Source organism: Globicephala melas, chromosome 18, assembly GCF_963455315.2.
Source record: "Globicephala melas chromosome 18, mGloMel1.2, whole genome shotgun sequence".
NCBI lineage: Eukaryota > Metazoa > Chordata > Mammalia > Artiodactyla > Delphinidae > Globicephala > Globicephala melas.
The window spans coordinates 74980415-74993733 of record NC_083331.1 but is presented as its reverse complement, the minus strand read 5'-3'; the positions used below and the strand labels follow the sequence as shown (position 1 = coordinate 74993733).

Here is a 13319-nt window from a genome sequence, read left to right as displayed (position 1 = left end):
CTCCACCCCAAGAAGACTGCCTCAAGCCCATGATTCTCGCATGGAGGGATGGTGAGGTTGGATTGTGCACAAGGCCTCAGGGCCTCCTAGGGTGCCTTCTGAGGAACTGGTTTCTATCTTGCCTCGTACTGAGCACTGAACAACCAAAGATCTTGGTCCCTTGAGACAGTTAGAAACAAAAAAGGGGAGTGCATCCCCTTATAGTCAGTGATTGTGGAAAAGCAGAGAACTGATACTTTTCCTCAGGAGGGAAGGAAGGACGCAAAGGGGCTTTGCTCCCAGCCCTAGAGTGACTAACACTGAGCACTGCTGACAGTGAAAGTGTATCCCAGTCAAAATCAGTCCAAGAAGATGGGGAGAAGTAGCTGCTTCTTCAAATGCACAGACAACAAAGCAAATCTACAAGGAATATGAGGAATCGAGAAAACACAACACAAAGGAAGAAAAAAAATCTCCAGTAAACAACCTGAGAGAAATGGCTATAATGAGTTGTAAATCACTTTTAACTCTAGTAAATATAAAAGTTAAAAGACAAAAGTATTTTTTTAAAAAAGAATTATGACTACAATAATGTGTTAATACATACACAAGATAAGCTGATGTAAGTTGTCACATTAACAAGCTAAAGTGTAGGGGAGGGAGAAGTAAAAGTGCAGTTCTGGGATAAGATCAAAGTTAAGTTGTTATTAGCTTAAAGTAGACTATTATCACTAGGTTGTTTTATGTAAACCCCATGGTCAGCAGAAATAAAAACCTGTAGTAGATACAAAAAATGTAAAGAGAATCAAAGCATACCACTACAAAAAATAATCAGAGAACACAGAGAAAAACATTAAGAGAGGAAGAAAGGAACAAATGAACTGTGAAACAGCCAGAAAACAATTAACAAAAGGGAAATAATAAGTCTTCATTATCAATAATTACTTTAAATGTAAATGGATTAAATTCCCCAGTCAAAACACACAGAGTGGCTGAATGGATTGGAAAGAACAAAATCCAATCATATGTTGCCTACAATAGACTCACTGTAGCTTTAAGGACACACATAGACTGAAAGTGAAGGGTTGGAAAACAATATTCCATTCGAATGGTAAACAAGAAATAAGAAGTGGCTTTTCTTAAATCAGACAAAATAGATTTTAAGTCAAAACCTGTCACATGAGACAAGGAGGGTCATTATGTAATGATAAATGGATCAATTCATCAAGGGGATATAACAAATATAAATATATATGCACTCAACAGTGGAGCTCCTAAATATGTAAAACAAATATTAACAGATCTGAAAGAAGAAATAGACAGCAATACAACAACAATAGGATAATTCAGTACCCCATTTTCAACAACGGATAGATCACCCAAAAGAAAATCAGTAAGGATATAGCATACTTGAACAACCCTACAGACTAAATGAACTTAACAGATATATAGAGAACATTCTAGCCTACTGTAGCAAAATATACATTCTTAAGTGCACAAGGAAAATTCTCTAAGATAGATGAAATGTTAGGACACAAAATAAGTCTTAACAAATTAAAGGAGACTGAAATCATATCAAGCATCTTTTCCAACTAAAATGGTATGAAACCAGAAATCAGTAACAGGAGAAAATTTGAAAAACTCACAAATATGTGGAAATTAAACAATACACTCCTGAACAACCAGGGAGTCAAAAAAGAAATCAAAAGGCAAATCAAAAAATATCTTAAGACAAATAAAAATGAAAACACAACATACCAAAACTTATAGGATGCAGTAAAGCAGTACTGCTGCAGTGTCCACACACACTAACATTTACACGTTCAAGGTTTACTGGCATCACAACGCATCAGCCCAAATGGCAAAGCACCCAGATAAGCACCCAGATCTTCCAAGGAGGATCAATGTAGAGCAGCCACCACGCCAGGAAGATCATAACACTCTGTGAAATTCAAGCTCACAATGGAGTAGCAGCTGCATATTTTTGCATGATTTATAGCATTTTTGGTTTCGGCCAAATGTGTAAAACAAACCTTTTCCAAGTTGTATTTTTTAATTGGTCCTTAGGGTCTTCTTCTGGCTCTATTTTAATTCTTAGGGAACAATTTACTACCTAATAAAAGTTGCAAACATATGACTTTGGAAAATGCAGAACAATAAATAATAAGAGAATTTCAAATAGTTTATTATTTGGGTTACATTAGGATAATTAAAGTCACATAGAAAAAGAGAGATGAAAGGTAGCGTTCCCAGGAATCACTGCAAAGGCCAATCCAAATTCATTATCTTTCTTGTGTCTCCACTCCTGGCCCCCAGCTTAACTTCCTGACACTTCTGAACTCCCCCTTGTGGTTCACAACCCAAATATTCCCTTGCCCCCCCGCCTGCTTTATTTTTCTCCATACCATTTAATTTTATCATTCTACATTTTACTCGTTCATTTGTTTGCTTTTCTGTTTTCCCTTCATGAGAAGGTAAATTCCATAAAAATGAGGACCTATATATATGTTACACTGCTGAGCCCCAACACCCACACAGTAACTGGAGCACTGTATGTTTTTAACCAGTATATGTAAAATATAAAGCAACAATTTCACACTGGAGATTTGTCACAAAAATGTTATATTTGTACATATACTTATTGATAAATTAATATAAAATGTATGTTCAGTTTTATCTTCTTCCTATTGTAATATTCTACAACCTAATATAACAGAGAATGAATGTTTGTGAAGAGGATCTTGAGGCACTATAGAGGCCAAAATCATTTCTAAATAATAAAATACTGAATTTGATTTAGTACTGATTTTGCCTTATCATGTGCTACTTATTTAAAATTTGTACGTATTAGTATCCTTAAGGTAATTCTGTTAGGTTATTACATTAGCCTAAATATTTACTCCCCAATCATTTTAAATAAATTTATTATTTTAAATCTGATTGTAAGAAATTTTGAGGCAGATAGGTGATTTGAGATGGAGTTTGAATACAATCTTTAGACTTGAAATGTACAGGTAATTGGACTGAATTGAATTCTAAGTGGAAACGTTCTTGGGAATATTTTATTACCTTTTCGTATGGTAGGCGTGTCACTGTCTGCAATCAATTGCAAGCAGTCTTGAGTGACTGAAAAGCAAAAATATATCATTTTAGCTACTTGAATAGAAATAGTAAGGGAATAAAGATGACCAAGAATACAGAGCTGTAAACCCACTCTTCCAGTGACACCAAATCAGTTATACTTTCTATATTGCTTGTATGCTCTTCTTAAAATTACTATAGGAAATGTGCCCACAGGTTCTTAATATAACTCGTACTTGAAATACAATATGTACTTGAAATTCAAGCTTTAGAAAAACTCTATATACTGTTGAAATACAGTAAGTATATTATCTGAACAGTTTAGCTTAACTTATTCTAAAATGTTATGCCTGTATAGAAAGCAAGTTTAGCCACTGTCATTTGTTTTTCAATTCTCTCAAATACACAAGCCAAATTATCAGATTACTCTAAAATGATTTTTTGTTTTAAAAAATCTAACATTAAGTAACAACTCACTAGTACTGAAACTATCACTATTAACATTACTGAAAATAAAAATAATTGCTAAAATGCATTGAGCTAATATAAATCCAGGCAACTTCACAAAAATTCCAAGATTTACATACTGGAAACTACGTCATGGAAAGTGTAAACAACCTGTCCAGTCCCCAGGGATAGAAAGTGACAGGGCCAGAATTTAATCACGCCTGTTTCACTGTGGAACCAAAGTCAGGCTTTTGGTAAAATGTTTTGGACTAGAAAGAGAAAGAGAGCTACAACGTCTTTTTAGGATAAAATGGAAGATTTCCCTGACACTGCATCACCAGTAAAGCTTCTGGGAAGCATCAATTCACATCACACATCACATATAGAATACAACACAGAGTATTCCAAAGAATACGTAACTACGCTAATAAATAAAGACAATGCCTTCGGGTAACAGCAAAATAGGTACACTGCCTGTAGGAAAAGGAAACAAAGCAGCAAAGATCTACGGTAAATATGGAACATGAACCTAAGTATATGCCTATTTTAAATTAAGAAAATATTAGTTTAGGTCGTTTATTATATAGCAAGTATTTTATTCTGCATTGAAGTAATGCTTTAAAAACATGCTTCGCAATGTATACACTTCAGGAGCTTATTAACACAGTGGAGAGTTCCTGCTGCAAGTCACTAATGGAAAACGTGGAATAACAGATGTAATAATTATGTAATATTCTGAAGCTGTGCAAATGCATAGGCCTAAAAAGAATACTGTTACAGGCAGTGATCACATACGAAAATCTGCTAAGAAACTTCCCTGGTATTTAAAGGTAGAACTATAATGATAAAAACTGCAATTCCTTTATAACCACGAGACTTTTCTAACACATTTTTATGTTAATATGATGGTTTGGATAGGAGCACAACATTTTGGCCACTTTGTGGTTCTTTTATTGACCTGGAAAACAATGGCAGCGATGTCTATGCCACAGGGAAATGTGACTCATCACTGCAGTTACTATGGCAGACCCTCTGCCACAGAAAATATGGAAAAGCATCGTAACAGGCAGAATAGCTGTGAATAAGGATAGCTTGAAAGAAAGGAACCACAGAACATCCAAAGCAGCCAAAGTCTGAAAAGCACAAGGTCTAGAGTCACCATATTAAACCTATTTTTCTAACAAACACTTCTTGAGGAATTACTACATACAAGGCACCATGATAAGTTTTGTGAGGGATGCAAGGGCCAATCAGAGCGTGAAAAGCTCTAATCTTTCCTCCACAATGAAAAAGAAGAGGATCTTGACGAAAGTCAAAGTTAAATTTCCAAATTTTCCATCTTTCCTTTGTCATGTGCATGCATATTGTAAAGATTAAGTGAGATAATACATCTGAAACATTTAGTACTGTACTTGGGACATAATAATTGCAAAGTCAATCTTGGCTATTATTAGTGGTATTTTTCTTAGTAGCATCGAACCAAATAAACTGGGAACACAAGGGAAGGACATTAGGAGAGCAAGAAGACCAAGTGAAGCTGATACAGGGCCCAAGGAAATACTAGAAATACTATTTCTTGGCCACACGAGGCACCTGGGATCTTAGTTCCCCAGCCAGGTATCCAACACTTGCCCCCTGCACCCCTGCAGTGGAAACGCAGAGTCTTAACCTCTGGACCGCCAGGGAAGTCCCTAGAAATACTATTCCAATTAGCCCTCTCCTTGACTGTTTCCACAAACTCCTGTGGGAGACTTACCTTTTCTATTTAGACAGAAAGGGGTTTACCTAATGAGTGCTGCCTGGAAACTACCAAACTGATACGAAAGTATCTGAATTTTAATCTCCAAAGCCCAACTAAAACTTGGCCACAACCTACACACTGAAAAACTATGGTCTATTCTATCACATAGTAGCAGAAATCTAACTTTCAGAAGAAAATACACTATGGAGAGAAATTTTTATTTCATGAAATACTCTTCAGAAAAGAAAATGAGATATTAAAATGACAGCTCAAGAGTAGTGTTTGAATTATACTCACTAAAGCTAGTGCTATTCATTAGTTTTCCTCATTCCAGAGAAAGTCACTGGGCTTTTCAAGGAGGTAAGTTCTTGGAAATAAGAACAGGACTTTCCATCCTGCCCTCATTAGATGCTGTTCAGGTCCCATCAACCCTATCAGTGCTACTTACCTCTTCAGCTTTCAACTCTTCCTTTTAAGGAAATTTGATATCTATTATCAACTTATCTCCAGTTCAGTCTTTGAGGACTCTCTTTCCAATTCAACATAGATCTGATTTTAGACTATAGATTATTGCTCACAAAAAGTTGGCCTAGAGAGCAGTACTCTTTTTGTATCTCCCAATAGCATAGATATCCAACCACAATAGTTTTGCGAATGCATAGTCTAATATAAGAAATATAATATTGATAACAATTGTAGTATTAATTGACTGTGTTTGGTTTTCAAATGCCTTTCACACATCTTTCCTGCTGCTACAGTTGAGGGGAATTATACAAGAGTTTGAGAATGGTTTATCTTTTTAACTAAGCAAGGCAGTAGCATACATTAAAACATTTCTGTGTCAATGGGGAGACACATATTTCTAAATATATATATATGTATATATATCTCATATTATAATGATGTGAGAACCACAGATAATTAATCTTAAGTACATTTTTACAGCATAAGAAAATTTACTCATATTAAACCATGTGAAAAATATTTCTAAAAACAAAACATTATATTGATGACAAAACTAGCTTACAAAAGAGAATTCCTACAATAAGAACTTTTAGACAAAAGTCATTTTCTATTGCTCAATATTTGATATAATAAAATCCAACCAACTTCACAATTAGAATAGTGGTTGGACTGATTGAGATTGAAAGCCACCTTTTAAAGTGGCTTTTAATCAGGAAAAGAGATTTATAGGTTTATGGAATTGCTAATATCTGTCGTATTGTTTTCTGCGTTGAAACCAAACCTTTTCAGACTGGAATCCAGTTTATTATACATTATTTCCACAAAGCTAAATCTAATAGAAACTACCGTAAATAATGCAATTATTGCAGATTATGCGTGGTTCCCATGAAAAGCATCCCACATGAGCTTTTCCCATTACTCGTGTCCTGTCCATATGACCTACACCCACTAACTCCCATATTTCTCACTCATCTCATTCAAGAAGCTTCTTCTAAGCTCTTCAGTCTGAGTGAGATGCCCTTCCTTCATCTTCTTTTATCTTTCTTCTTTTTTCTGTTGCCTTACTTATTACATTGTACATTTTTTCAAGAATGACGACTCTGGAGATGATGCCTCTCTTCATTTCTGTAGAGCTTTCATTCAGTACATGGAAGCCATGACAAATGTAGGAGTTGGAATTTTCTTGAGCTAGTTTTGAATAAATCATCAGTGGCTGGAATAGTTAGTTAAGAGAAATCCCTTACAGATCTAAATATTGACCTAATGCTGGACATAGATTTATGAAGAAATCAAAGAAATCATGGTTTTAGGATAAACATTTCTACTGGAATGGGAAGACAAAATTTTAGGGGTGGAAACTGGATTATAAAGTTTTATTTGATCAGGGATAAGCAGTTTGTGTAACTGGCAACATTTATTAAGTTACTTATTGGTAACTTACAAAAACAATGAATTGAGAGAGTTTTGAAAGAATTTCTAGAGAGCTAGGTTGAGAAGTCTGTATCTGACTTACTAGAAAATAGAAAAAATATTAGGAATTCTTAATCTTGAGAGGGGCTTGCCTGATACATGTTGTGCCTGAGAAAGACAATACATGTGTCTATGTGTAGAATGAACTGCTGTAAAGGGAGAATGAAAGCCACGGTTCAGCTCTTGACTGGTAATAAATATAATATGTGGGTGATTTGGTCTAAAATGCAATTACATAAGTGAAGCACCCAAGACAAACTGTGAAAAAAATTTAAAAGTTTCTGACTAATGAGTATATGTGCTTGAAGGAGAATTAAAAACTAATAATAAAAGCACGTTTTCAATTCTGGGAAATTCACAAAGATGGCAGCACTATAATGGCCTTGGGGAAGTGAGAAAGAGGTGCTGAATTTTTGGAGGGCTTGGAATGAAGCTGATAAAGTAAAAATAAATATAACGGATAGAAGTAAAGAAATACATTTGAATTGAAGATTTTCTATGTGTATACATGCACAGAAAGAGTCTTGACGTGAACTGGAAGTTGCCATGTACCACTCATAATATAATCATGTTCTATGACTAAAGTAAGGCAGGATATGTAAGAAGGCAGCCCTCTGGATAGCCTCATAAGAGTAAAGTAACAAAGGCAAAAAACCCCCCAAAAATACCATCTTCATCTAATGTTTAATTTTGCAAATGATCAAATATTTTAACTTAAAATTACCAATTTTATAGTTGTCATCATCTCCACAGGATATGTTTTTTCTTCGGTCATGACTTCTTTGCATTATTTTAGGATATTTCACTTTATTTATTTATTTTTTAACTTATTTTTTTGCGGTACGCGGGCCTCTCACTGTTGTGGCCTCTCCCCTTGCGGAGCACAGGCTCCGGATGCGCAGGCTCAGCGGCCATGGCTCACGGGCCCAGCAGCTCCGCGGCATGTGGGATCTTCCCGGAGCGGGGCACGAACTCGCGTCCCCTGCATCGGCAGGCGGACTCTCAACCACTGCGCCACCAGGGAAGCCCAGGATATTTCACTTTATTAATGACGCATACTCAGAAGGCACTGGGTATCACTAACTTACCAGTGAAGGACATTAGTTTCATAACACAACGTGCAAACAGCTCTGAAGTCAAGGAAGGTAAAACCAAAAATAGAAATACACCTGAATACCTGGAGAAAGGTAGCAATAAATTGCACAGTTGGCTGTTACATTTTCAACTCCCGCTTGGACATTCCCACCTGAACGCCATAGTGATACCTCAAGCTTCATCTGCCTCAAATCTATTTCTTGATCTTCTCCACACACACTCACCTCTCACTCCTTCTCTGTTTTCTCTCTTAGTGGATATATAACTGTCCTCTGAGTTGCCCAAACTAGAAACTTTATAAACATGCCTTATTTCTTCCTCCTCAATCTTGAAATTCAACTAATAACCAAGTTCTAATGGTTTGAACTTTTAACTTTCGTTCAATTAAGATTTCATCTCTCATTCATCCATTCAACAATTTTACTGAGCACTAAATTTGTGTCACATGTTGCACTTAGGGATACCAAAAAAAAAGGAGCTATAATTCCTATCCCCATGGAGCTTACAATCTAGTGGGAAGAACAGGCATGAATCAGTAGCACCAAAACAGAATTAAAATTGCAACTGTAAGAGAGATACAGTGCCTAGATGTCTGTTCCAATGAGGAAGGCTTCTTTGAATGGTGGCAAGTTTGGCTGAAGGAGAGAGAGAGAGAGAGAGAGAGAGAGAGACAGAGACAGAGACAGAGAGACAGAGAGAGAAAGAGGGAGAAATGGTAAGATGGAGAGCATCGTAGCCTAAATTCAGATCTTTACCCTCACCATTCTTCACAATTACCTTAGTCTACCTAGTTGTGCCTCTTCCATTTTCTACAATTCCTAGTCCATCACTTGCATTTCCTCCAGAATTATCTTCCTAAACCCAAATCCTATCTTGTCCTTATCATGTTTATAATTCCTTCAAAGGATTTCTTTGCACACAAAATCCAAGCCTACCTGCACAGCCTCATGACCCTCCTCTCCCACCCCCGCTGTACTTAAACACACCTTCTCAGAACAGGAGGTCGGCTTCATGTTTCCAGGACCTTGTATCTGCCATTCCCTACGGCTAAATATTCCTCACCTTTCCAACTGGTGAAACCTCATTCATGCTTCAGGGCTCAGGCCACATATCAAATCTTTCCCTGATCCTTCTAGCTAAATATTTGATGCCATTACACTTTGTACGTACATCTATTGAAATACATTTCACTATATGTACTAATTGTTTCCATAACTGCTTCCATCCCTAGACTGTGAGTCACTTCATATTAAGGGCCATCATTTACAAATTTGCAGTGTCTGATTTACAGCACATTAAAAAAAAATCTGTGGAACAATTTAGAAAAGAAAGTAGACATCATACCAACATCTAACCTTTCCAAATAATTTTTAAAAAACCCATCCTTACATCCAAATTTATAAGACGTTAAATCAAATTAAATTAATGTTTTAGGGAAAATAGGTCCCATTAAAAAAAAAAACCTATGTCCATGATGTCTGAACTCTGTAACAATAAATCTTTGGGTCCATGGTTTTATGGAAAACATTCTTCATAACGAATAATCTCAATAAATTTTTGAAACGTCATCCATAGAACTGTAGCATGCTATAATATTTTTAAAAGTAAATGGTTTTGTGCTATTTCTCTAGAATTTCTTACTCTCTAGTTGCCAGAAGAAGTTCTAGGGTAGTAGATAGAAGAGAAAAAAGATGAGCTGAAGTGTAGCTTCACAACTTGTGTTAGCAGATACCATGAAGCAGTTATTTTCCATTTCTTTGTCTACCTGACACAGGATAGTCAGAGGAGAGGGATGGAGAGGAGAAGAGGAAAGCCTGAACTTCAATCAATCAACATTTGCAAAAATCCCCAAGGAGATGGCCGCTTACTATAATAAGGTCTCTTCTTGTATTTTTTCTATTTCCTGTTTTATTACTGTTACCATACCTTGGATACACTCTCCTCTTACCCACATCTACTCAACCTTTAAAACCCAGCTCAGCTCTTCTCGACCATGGTCTAGATAATCTTTCAGTCTGTGATCTCCACTACTGACATCCTGTGATTCCATAACTAGCTATCCTTCTCACTGGTAATAATAATAATAATAATTTAGGTTTCTCCAGGATCCAATAACTTTTCTCAAAACTGGTGCTTTATTTGAACATTAAGCACATATAGCTCACGTGATCAAAAAAGCTCAGAATTTATAGTCGAGATAATAAATTCAACCTTAGTTCTTAAACCAATTAGCTATTTAATCATGAGACTGACACAATTTTGAAATATTTTTTCTTATCTATAAACTGAAAAAAACTATCTATTTCATAGTGTTGTGAGAATTAGTTGAAGGCATAATTTGCATGTGTTTTGTAAAGGCAAAAGACATTGTTATTTTTTAATTATTTATTATCTTGAAATTTACATTAGTTTTTTGAAACTTCTCCAACTCAGTACTGGGTTTCTGAAAAGAGGGGTTGGCTGTGCCTGCTTCAGTTCTCTCACCTAAAATGCAGACAATAATGCCAGCACTGCAGGGTTACGAAGAGGGCAAATGATAATCATAGGCCCACAGGGCCTAACCCAGAGCTTTCACATGGACCGTACTCGGCTAATTTCATTTCATTTCTCTCCCCTTTTCTGCATATTCTGGACAGCCTACCTCAGAGCTTTGCACAGTAGGTGTCTCCTCTATTTTGAGAAGAGTCTGTTTCTTCTCTAACTCTCAGAATGGGGATACTTTTGGGGTTTTTTTGATATGTCCTTTGAGGAATTTTTATTTTTTTAACATCTTTATTGGAGTATAGTTGCTTTACAGTAGTGTGTTAGCTTCTGCTGTATAACAAAGTGAATCAGCTATACGTATACCTATATCCCCATATCCCCTCCCCCTTGCGTCTCCCTCCCACCCTCCCTATCCCACCCCTCTAGGTGGTCACAAAGCACCGAGCCCATCTCCCTGTGCTATGCGGCTGCTTCCCACGAGCTATCTACTTTACATTTGGGAGTGTATATATGTCCATGCCACTCTCTCACTTCGTCCCAGCTTACCCTTCCCCTTCCCCGTGTCCTCAAGTCCATTCTCTACGTCTGCGTCTTTATTCCTGTCCTGCCCCTAGGTTCATCAGAACCATTTTTTTTTTTTTAGATTCCATATATGCGCATTAGCATACGGTATTTGTTTTTCTCTTTCTGACTTACTTCACTCTGTATGGCAGACTCTAGGTCCATCCGTCTCACTACAAATAACTCAATTTCGTTTCTTTTTATGGCTGAGTACTATTCCATTGTATAAATGTGCCACATCTTCTTGATCCATTCATCTGTCTACGGACACTTAGGTTGCTTCCACGTCCTGCCTATTGTAAATAGTGCTGCAATGAATATTGTGGAACATGACTCTTTTCGAATTACGGTTTTCTTAGGGTATATGCCCCGTAATGGGATTGCTGGGTCGTATGGTAATTCTATTTTTAGTTTTTTAAGGAACCTCCATACTGTTCTCCATAGTGGCTGTATCAATTTACATTCCCACCAACAGCGCAAGAGTGTTCCCTTTTCTCCACACCCTCTCCAGCATTTATTGTTTCTAGATTTTTTGATGATGCCCATTCTGACCCGTGTGAGGTGATACCTCATTGTAGTTTTGACTTGCATTTCTCTAATGATTAGTGATGCTGAGCATCCTTTCATGTGTTTGCTGGCCATCTGTATGTCTTCTTTGGAGAAGTGTCTATTTAGGTCAAAGAAAATCCCACCACAACAAAAGAGCAGCTGCCCAACGCAGATACTGTAAGTAGGACTTGACCTATAAAAAGCATAATTAACTGTTAAAACTAATATCACCCATTTCTACGAACTATTAATGAGAATGCGTCCCTCGACGTTATGAATTTATTGTTAAAATACCTGGAATGTCTGCAATTTTTTTAAATGTTGAAACAATAAAGAATTATTGAGCTTTCAGGGATTAGATAGAAAGACTTACCCTGGCCTCCCTACTTAAAATACAGACATGTCCTCTTACCCTTCTTCACCCTTAACTCTGCTGGTTCTCTTAACCCTGTCCTAAAATTTTCACTTTTGCAATGTATTTGACATTTTCTAGTATTATAATTTCCTCATTAATTATTTTTATTGATTATTTTCTATGGCTTTCCACCTCACTGCAATGTAATCTCCAATGCACGGGAAACTTTTATCTGTTTGTCTTATAATCAATACCCAACAACTAGAACAGTGCTTGGACCTCCTATAGGTCAGGGAAGGTTGGAAGAGATACAACATCGCCTCTGGCTTCACTGGTTGATTCGCTTCCTGGCTCTTCTGTTTCCCAAAACTTTAAACTTGATAAGAACAGGGTTCAAAGGTTTGGTTACCAGGTCACTATTTTCATTTTAAATACTTTTGTGGAAATTGAACAGGATCCAGCTCTTGCAACACTGAAAAGAAGGCTCTCCTTATTTAAAGCAGGGGAAAAGAAAAATAACACTCAGGGAAGATTCTGGTCAAAGGTCACCATGACAGCAGCCAGCTGTTTCTGTTCTAGGAAGGAACACACCCTTGCTGGGTAAGAGGCTGCCGTTAGCCTCATCTGGGGACAAACTGGATGGCTGAGTTATACACTGCATGCTTTTAACACTCACTTTACAGCCTTGTAAGTTACAGCTGAGCCCGAAATGCCGATGAAGCAAAGACTGGATGTTACAAACCCCTAAGACACCCCATCTTTTCTTGCAAAGGAAATGCACTATGGATTTCAAGAAAGAAATATTAATATTTCAAAAATATTAATAGTATTGATATCTTTATGTTTAACAACAAAAATGTTTACCCCAGAGAAATACTTTAGTTATACTCTTAGGTGTTAACTTATGTGCATTATATTCAAAACTCTGATTTTTAAAAACTATTAAATGCATTCTGGTGTCCTGGATGGCTCCCGGAACATGGTAAGACCTTAGCAGAAAAGCTGGTGAAATTCAAATAAAGTCGGGAGTTCAGTTAAATCCTAATGTTGGTCTCTAAGTTGTGACAAAGGTACCATGGTAACATAAGATGT

General features: G+C 36.6%; 1 protein-coding gene across 3 annotated transcripts in view; it reads right to left on the bottom strand.

Moving 5' to 3' along the window:
- Nucleotides 1–13319, bottom strand: part of TNFSF13B (TNF superfamily member 13b) — an 82172-nt gene that overhangs the window by 15323 nt on the left and 53530 nt on the right. For all 3 annotated transcript variants that reach the window (XM_030856770.3, XM_060288006.2, XM_060288007.2), the window contains one exon: nucleotides 3049–3105. In XM_030856770.3, the coding sequence (XP_030712630.1) occupies nucleotides 3049–3105 (57 nt within the window). The remainder of the gene's footprint in view (nucleotides 1–3048; nucleotides 3106–13319) is intronic.